This window comes from Solanum pennellii, chromosome 8, assembly GCF_001406875.1.
Source record: "Solanum pennellii chromosome 8, SPENNV200".
Lineage (NCBI taxonomy): Eukaryota > Viridiplantae > Streptophyta > Magnoliopsida > Solanales > Solanaceae > Solanum > Solanum pennellii.
In genome coordinates this window covers 63928879-63938546 of record NC_028644.1, presented here as the reverse complement: position 1 = coordinate 63938546, position 9668 = coordinate 63928879, and the positions used below count along the sequence as shown (strand labels likewise).

Below are 9668 nucleotides of genomic sequence, written 5' to 3'. Positions count from 1 at the left end.
GCTTCATGCTTATAATAATATATGATTGATATATAAAAATTACAATTTATAGTACTTTTATATAATTTAAAAAATTTTAATATTTTTATTTTAAAATTTTAAATTAATTTAATTTTGAAAATTAATCAAATTAATTTTCAGAAAAGGATAATATGACAAAGAAAAATAGATAAAAAAAAAGTATCAAGGTATTAGTAAGATTTGTATTAGTTATTTTAACATAACTTTTTTAGAATATTATTTCTACAAATTGTTTATAAGAAATTTTCATGTATAAAAAGATTTGCATTATTTCTAAAATAATATGTATTGCACGTTACTAACGCTATGAAATTTTCATATATCAATATTACATACCTCAGTATAGCTTGATATTAATTAAGAATATACAAAACTAATATAATATAGGTTGGTTCAATTAATGATTAAAAAAACAAATAATTTGTTAACAAGTGTACTAAATAAAAATAATTTAAATAAAAAAATCAATAATGCAATTCACACGTCATCCAAACAAATTTTAGTAAAATATTTTTTTTTGAACAATACACTTAATAAATAAACTTATCATAAAAAGAAGTCCATGAACTACAGCATAAATAAGCTCCTTTGATCAGGTTGTTTATTAATTCCTAATTAGTTGTTTTAAAAGAGTAATAATAAAAATGATTCCATAGATAAATGTCCCTTGAGGTATCTTTATTTTTGAAATTTTTAACTAAATAATTTGATAGCTAATATTATAACTAAATAAATATTACATTTTGTGAGTGATCATTCGACTTTGTCTTCATTATCAAAAAGACATTAATTTTTGTTTTGTTATACGAAGATCATACCTAAAATATATAAAAAATAACTCTTCTGTTTGAAGGTAGATTCAAAATGACCCCCTAAATATACTTTTGAGCAATTTTAGTCCACTATTTTACAAAAAAATTGAGAACATTCACATACATATTTGAAAACTTGAGCAGTTTTACGATGAAAAATATTTGACTCCAGACCAAAAAGTCAATTGTGATAGAAAAACTTCATGATAATTTGTTGGTCCATTGCACTCAAGTGTTATTGGGTGCAAAATAGCATGTTCTCATACCAAAATAGGAAATTTTCATCTCATAAACAATGATTCAACGATTAATTGAAAGTATTTAACAAAGACATAACACATAAATGTGCCTTTAACTTAGCCTCATATTACATGTATATTCTTCAACTTTGTGTGTGTACAAGTAAACACTTTCACTTGTAGAAAATTAAACAAAATAGACACACATGTCTTACTTGACATTCTATATGACAACTTGTGTCCTACGTGGTGTCCAATACTTGTGCAATTTAATACAAGTTTAAGTGTCTACTTGTGCACACCCAAAATTGAAGGACATAAATTTAAAAATGAGGACAAGTTAAAGGGCATTTACATATTATGCCTTTAATAAATGATTCTTTTAAACCATTTTGAGTATGAACATGAACAATATGATGTTTACTTAATATCCGAATGACATACAATAATAATCATTAAAGGCCTGAGATGTAAACTCATCAATATTATCAAGATAGATTAGCTGAATTGCACAATCTAAAAATTGTGTTGTTAATCTTATTATTTGACCAAGCATTCTCGCAAATGTCAAAGTTGACAAACTAGCCTTAAATTTCAATCATCCCATCATTGCATAAAGAGAACTTTCAGATAGAGGGTTCCAACCCTCTATAATCGAGTGACGGAGGCATGACTGCAATACATATTTAGCATTCTTCTTAGCACTGAAATACACATTATCATGAAGAATAGGACATGCAAAGGATATCTGTGGCAACATCTAATCACTGATCTTTGGCATTGAGGAAGAAGGAACAGAGGAATTAGGTCCTATCTGATATGGGATTAAGGGATCCGTTATCCGCGGATCATGAGTTATAGTTCCCATGGCTGCCTGTTTCTCTCTGTAAGATGCCCAAGTTACTAAATAAAGCCCTGCTATAATGAGAAGTCCTCCCAAAATGCTGCAATCACAACGCGTGGAGATGCCTTAGCTAACGACGAATAACTAGATGGAATGTAAAAAAGAAAGATCATATGTGCTGCTCAGCAAGTGAAATATTTCATAGTTTCACAAGAACCAATCTCCTATAGAAAGCAAGTCAGAAAGGAAACATGGCGATTTTCCAGCAGGAGAGCTTCACTTCACCCTCATGCCGAGTAGAAAGCAAAGAAATGAGAACATACACAGATATAAAAGTGGATTTTGTTTTAGGAGTATGATGTTGATGCAGAATAAATCAGAGCACTAACCTTCCCAGATAAATAGCGCTCCCAAGAAAAATACTAGACAAAATTGCTGTTGCAGCAGGTTGAAGCGGATTGTATAAAGAAACTAAAGCAGGGCCAATAACCTTATTGCACCAAGTAGTAAGTCCATAGTTCAGCGCTGATGTAATAATTCCCTGAGAGATATTAACCATTGTGATGAAAACTATTTTCATTTCATCCCAACGAAAATTTTTGTCCATCTATATACTTACCATATGAGGAGATGAGATGTTATGGACAGATGAATGAGAATCCACTATGAAACATTCACAAGCTAATTTAATACATGATACATTGATGATTGAAAATTGATATAGCAACATAGGGGAAGGGAGTATAAGAGCATTGACCCTATTCTTCAAAGTTCAGAGGCAAATCTGGATCATCTTGCATAGTTCGAGAACGAACTTAACCATTTTCCCTTACATAAAAAGGACCGTGTTATAGGGATCGGTCCGACTTTAGTACCATGATAAATTATTTGGCCACCTCAGGTAAAAAGTTAAGTTGTTCGTGAGAGCACGAATAACTTAATTATGATTTCAACAACCAAACTTCAACAGTTGATTTAAAAGCAAATTATACCTTATCTTCTTTATGTGAGACAAATCATTTTGATACTTTGATCAAGATAAAAAAAATACTATCTCATTTCATACATCAGCGAAAATGAAGATTGGAACTTAAAAGAGTCTTACAGCATAGCACACAGCACCAACTTCAGATTGTGTCAAATACCAATCTGTTGATCCATTGGTCACAAGGAATGACGTCCCTATCATTGGTATAACGCCAAAAAGGTAAGAATATGCTGTCAATGATAAGCTTGCCGGGTATTCTCTCAAAACTGGAGCCTGCAAAATTTTCTTTACTTACTCAACTCTGCATTACACTGACAAGCTCAAGGATTTCCACACAACGCTTCAAGCTAGCCCAAGATCTAAAGTGTCACAGACATCTCAGAATAAACTGTTAGTACCAATCATGACTAGAGGTCAACCTACCAACCAAAACCAGATTTTTTCTATGATTATTTCACAAAAATAAGTATTAGGTTTGGTTTTTGGACTAATGGGCATGGATTATATCACAAAAAGATCAGCCTTTTCAATACATCAACTCTGTTGACTGGAATCAGTATCTAGCTATTGTTCATTAATGTAATCTTTCTTAACCAATTATCAAATGATCACTAATTTATATAATCTGAATTACTTTACATAAGCAAAACTTAACCGGTCTAAGATTAAGTAAAGGGTATCCAACAAAGTAGCAAGATGAGCGAATTGATCTCTTTCAGATGAAAAGCCATTGGTAGATCAAAGTTCACAAGAGTAACCAAATAAGAGAGAATATCATGAAACTGAATGTGATCACCTTTAACAAGGAAGGGTAAAGGACATTATTTTAAATATTTTTCAAATGGTAAAATGTAAGGGGAAAGGTAAAGGACAATTAGGACCATTATACTTCCTATTGAAAGACCAATCTAGTTATATAGGTTTCCCTTTCATTTTAGGACATAAGAGTTGTTCCTCTAAGCAAACAGTGATACTAAAAGGCAATTCAAATTTAAGCAACCTATTCTCATCTTCGCCCCCAACAAAAGAAGAAATTAGAAAAAGAAAGAAAGAAACCCACTAGACTATAGTTGTGATTGTACAAAAGCAAACCAATCAACAATCAAGATGAATCAACTAGCCATTACCAGCCTTACCTAAGAACCGTGAGAGTGGAATTTAAATCCCTAGACGAGAAAGAAAATGATGGAAGGGGTATTAGACACAATTAAGTTACATTTAATATTTTTTACAAGGTAAGCTACATCTGTATTTTACATAGCAAGATCTTTCTTATCAAAGATTGTTTAAATCAGTTGTATAAATTCACTCAATACCAATTTCACAATTTCAAAGGCCCGCCTGCAAATGCTAGTGTATCACAGGCACTCACCCAAAGCATGTGAAAATCACCTTCATGAGCATATGATTAAGAAGGAGGTCAATAGTGGCCAATATACAAGGAAGATCAGGGGCAAAATTTTTAAGGGATGACTAGGTATATATGTAAATTTATATGCACATAGCTTTTCAGTATAATAATTGAGAACGGTCTGCTATTTATTACAATCAAGCCAATCCGAATTAACAATTGAAATGATTATCTAGTTACCTGAAAAGCTATGTATGCTGCCATGCACATACAGTTTCCTATCAAGCATAAGACGCCTAGGTGCCAATTATCAAATCCCAACTCCAGAAGACTAGACATTAGCCATCCAGCAGGCTCTGGTTGACCCTTAGCACTTATCTCAATCTGTGCTGTGAAGTCTGATGTGCCGTCTCCAAACACCGCTGTACCACGGAATACAGCCATCAAAATCGCCCCAGAAACACAAACAATGGTACCTCCAACTTTTGCCTGACCTTCCATAGTAAGAAGCTTCGCAGTTTCTGTACTGCATAAATAACACACATGAATGATATTGAGCAGGTCAACAACTGCGACAGATAAGTTATGTGACAATTCTAGAAATGAACAATGGACTAGCTCATGTTCCTTCCTGTAATGACCAATGACTTAAAAAGCAGGGAACATGGACTACTTCACAGTGAATACTTTATTCAAAAGCTCGTCCCTTGCATTTCCATTTTTTTTATTCCGAGAGATCCCCAAGGGCAACCGCCTGCATCTCAACTAAATTAACGCATTAAAGTTTCTTCACATCATAGATGCCCGTCTCATTTCCACTAAACTATCCTGCAACAGCATCATGTCCTCTGTAATCCACTTCAGGTGTTACCTTGACAATTGAACTACACCCTGTACTCTATCATTGATCATAAAATTACAGTTTAAATGGTACACCAAAACAAAAAAGGGCCTAAAATATCCTCGAAGTATTGGAAATGGTACAAAATTACCCTTCATTCACCTATTGGCTCCAAAATACCCTTTTCACCTATCTATTGGCTCCAAAATACTTATCATCCACCTTGGGGTTCAAAATTGACCACTTATTTTACGGTTTCAAATTTAAACCATTTAAATATTTTTTTTAAATAATTTGCGCTCAACTATTGGATTTAATTTAATTTATTTACATTATTTTTTAAACCAACCCACTACCCACCCATTACTAATTAAACCCCACCCAATTAATGCAACAATTCTAAATCAAAATCACCTTAAACACTATTAAAACACGAAGAAGTTACAGATTCTGAAAATAACATTCAAAATTATTCGAGCCCGAATTGAAACCCCAATTAAATTAAGGTTAAGCCGCTTATTTAGGAGGACACTTTCAATATGATTCTCTTTCAACTTTGGATTCAAATTTTATGATTAAAGGTAAAGTAGTACATTTCGAATTAATTCATGCACTTTTTCTAATATAATTTTATAAATATTTATTATTTATTTTAAATATTAAAACTTTAATATATTATTTTAAAAATAAGTTATATATTAAGTAACATCATATAATTGAGACGAATGAATATTTAAGATGAACATAGTTAGATTTTTAAGTTTATCAGTAATTTCTAATTAGACACTTGAATTATAATATGTTTTGATTGAGGATTTGAATGTATGATAATCTACTTCTATAGACATTTTCGCCTCAAAATTTTTAGAAACTCATTCGCAGTAGATTTTCTGTTGTTGTATTAGTAACGGGGCGGGTTTATTAATCAAGTGTTGTTTAATTAGTAATGGATGAGTAGTAGATTGATTTATAAAGTATATTAATAAGTTAAATTATAACAAATAGTTAAGAGTCATGTATTAAAAAAAATATTTAAATAGTTTAAATTTAAAATCGTTAAATAAGTGGTCAATTTTGAACCCAAAGGTGGATGACAAGGGTATTTTGGAGCCAATAGGTGGATGAGAAGGATGTTTTGGAGCCAATAGGTGGATGGAGGGTAGTTTTGTACCATTTCTGATACTTTAAGGGTATTTTAGGCCCTTTTCCGTAAAATAAATAAAGGAGCACCTAGGTTGTTTTTTGGCAAACAGAAACACCCTTTTATCTCAAATGTTTCCAAAACAGCACCACATAAACCGATTTCCTGAAAGTTTACCCTTTTGAGATCCATTCAAGCACTCCCCAGTTACAGAGAATAACTATAGGTTTTGGAAAAATGAAAATATTTCAATTAAGAAATTTAGAGGATATAGTTTCTTAGTTGATTGTAATTATTCTCATTCTATGCACAAAAGAAAGTATTTGTGATTGCTCCAACTTAAAGCACAAAGCAATTTTGGTATTAAGAATACAACATTTGACACTTGTAGAACTATGATTTTACACAGCTCACAAAGTTAAGCAACAGAAGATTTACTCAACACCCAGGACATGCAAGAAACGGGGGTAATGGAGACAGATACAAAATCCAGAGATGAAGGGAGTAAAAGTTTACTGACCCCATAAGTACAGAAAGTATGAACGTAAAGACTGGTATGGCAGGTTGCAACGCAGCAGCGTAAGCCGGATTTGTGTAGCCAAGTCCAATAAGGAACAACAGTTGGTTACCGAAAATACTGTCACAATACCAAGAGAGGAAAAAGGAATTTTCAGGAATAACATTTTATCAAGTATAACAAAACTAAGGAAATTAACTAAACAAATCCAAATGTACATGCTTATAACATCAAAACTCACCCAGTTAATCCTAAAATGAAGAATGACAGTAGTAGTCGTTTACTCAAAGGAAGCCTTGACCTCCTGTACATAGAGGAATTCCTATAGGGTTAAAATAGTATAAAAGCACAGAAAATATTAGCAATAGCTACTTTTATTAAGGTTGACTCTCAAATTTTTAACAAAAATCTATTCATTGTCCGCTCGCCCCCCCCAAAAAAAAAAAAAAGATTGGCTATTATCACAAATCTCCAACATGCAATATGGCACAATTTTGAGTGGAACTTACAAGGGGCAGTCCATAACTCTTGAATAAACACAAAATAGATGATATTGCAGCATCAAGTAGTTTCATCTGATCAAAGACTAAGCTACTCCTTTTATAATGTAAAATAATTTTATTAATGGTAGAAAAGTCTCCAGCATACAAGCAGTATATCAGAAGGTAAAAATTCTACAGCTTCATCAAAAACATAAAAGGGTAGAGAATCTACAAAAGAATATGATTTTGCACAAAAGTCAAAAATTTTTATTCCATGATATTTTAGACTTTCTAGTTAAAAAGAACCTCCAAGTCTTCTACGCAAACTAAAACTTCACAGAAGCACCAAAAAGATGCTACGAATTAGGGAATAATTGGTCGTTCCTAAAAGAGTATTTTTCAAAACAAGGAGAACTTCACCCAAGGCTCCCCAACTCTTTGGGGATGTGAGAATCTCCCAACTTAGTAAGTAAAACTTCCTATCTCCATTTGTTGAGTCCAATAATAAGTTCCATTAGATAGAGTCTTTTCGATTCTCCAGTTAGTTAGTTGGTGACTGTAGCATAGACATAGTATGTGGGAATGCTAAAAAATGTGCTCCTAATCAACACTTTCTACCCCCTATCGAAAAGTATATCTTCTGCCAACCTGCAACTTTTTATAATCACTGGGTTCCATGTTGCTTGGTCTTTACTGGACGCACCAACAGTAATCCAAGGTAAACTACTACTTCTACATTGAATTCCAAAAAGAAGCCACGAAAGAGTAGGCAAAGTGATTCTGATGGCATTGTGAGCTTGTGTTAAATGTTAGTATTCTGTCTACCAATGTATGCTAGAGGGTGCCTGTTTTTGCATAGTTAAATATATCTCTGCTATTTGACCACAAAAAGAATAAAGGGGAACCTCCATGGAGAAAAGCAATTAAGTTGTCACTACGCATGATTTACATGTACATCAAATCAATTGTCCAATGCCTTCTTACAGGGTAATTTATCTGAGGAGGTCTATATGAGTTTGCCACAAGGTTTCCAGTTTCCACAAACAGTGGGAAAAGAAAGTTTGTAGGCCAGTTAAGTCATCGTATGGGTCGAAGCAGGCTTCAAGACAACGCAACATTAAGCTTACAACTGCATTGACTAGTGCAGGATACTCTCAAAGTGCCTATGTCCACTCCTTGTTTACAAAGAAGAAGGAATCAGGTATTCTTTCCACAATACAGAGAGATTAATACACTACTTGGATTGCAAATTTAAGAGAAACATGTAAAAAGGGAATATATGTAAAGAGATAAAAGAACTAACTTTTCACGGAAATAGGCAATTGGGGCAAGAATAGCTATAGCAATAAGATCTCTATACAAACAGAAGACAATTTCATTCATGCCCACATTAAGAGCCACTTTAGTAATCACATGGTAACCACCATTGAAAAGCTGTACCAAAACCATTGCACCATGGGCTTTCCATATCTCACCCCCATTTCCATCTTCAACTGCTGCCATTTTGTTCACACTTCATCCACTCCACCCCCACCCCCTATATACAGTCCACCAAGTTAATAATGGGTAAGATGAATCTTGAATTTAAAATCTAAAGAAAACAAGAATCAGACAAAAGGAGTGAACTTTTTGTATGAACCTGAAATTGTTCTAAAGAGTTTGTGTCTTTGAATTTTTTATCACCAAACATTGTTGAAAAATTGTATTTGTCTTCTCCTTCACTGAAATTGGCAAAAGGCCAAACAAGAGAGTTTGTTGATGGAGTTTTATAGGTTACCATTTTAGGAAATTTTCTTTTGTTGAACCCTTTTTTTAATCTTTAATTTAAAAATTTAGTGTCAAATCAAAATCCAACATAGAAGAAGTAGCGATGTTCCTTATTTTTAGGGATAAGTATAAAAGCAATCCCTTAAATGTCAAGAAATATCGTTTAATATTTCTTAAAAGTGTTTGGTCTTAACTTTTTATTTTTTTCTATATTATTATAAATCTATCTTTATTACATTTTTATGCATACTAGTTTTAGGACATGTGCGTTGCATGTATATCCATATTATTTTAAAAATATTTTGAATTAATACAAGTTAGTTATAGTAGATTGAAGGGAGAAAATGCAAGTTTAAACTGATGAATGGTGAGTTTATTCGACCGACTTTATTGATGGGCATAAGATTATTAGGTATGATTTGAACAATTAAATTTAGCGGTAAAACTATAATGATATTCAACTTTACCGTTTAATTGATTTTTTTATATTTCAACAACACAATTTATGTGTGAATACAAGTAAATTGGCTAGCAAGAAATACTTTACTTCTAGTAGTTTTTCGCGGTGTATCCTTAAGAAATGGTAGTCTCCTTCCCTTAAGGTTCAATTAATATATGTCTTCTTTAGGATGAATATTAGTAATGTCAATAATGGTGTAAGGTTG

General features: G+C 32.5%; 1 protein-coding gene across 1 annotated transcript; it reads right to left on the bottom strand.

Moving 5' to 3' along the window:
* Positions 1-1543: 1543 nt before the first annotated feature.
* LOC107029039 (WAT1-related protein At4g19185-like) lies at positions 1544-9033 on the bottom strand. Its single transcript, XM_015230334.2, has 8 exons — positions 8876-9033; positions 8540-8773; positions 6996-7058; positions 6758-6874; positions 4496-4781; positions 3022-3177; positions 2306-2457; positions 1544-2016 (listed from the first exon to the last, which is right to left on the bottom strand). The coding sequence occupies exons 2-8, from the start codon at positions 8737-8739 to the stop codon at positions 1833-1835; spliced, it is 1158 nt and encodes a 385-aa protein (XP_015085820.1). The 5' UTR covers positions 8740-8773; positions 8876-9033; the 3' UTR covers positions 1544-1832.
* Positions 9034-9668: the final 635 nt, after the last annotated feature.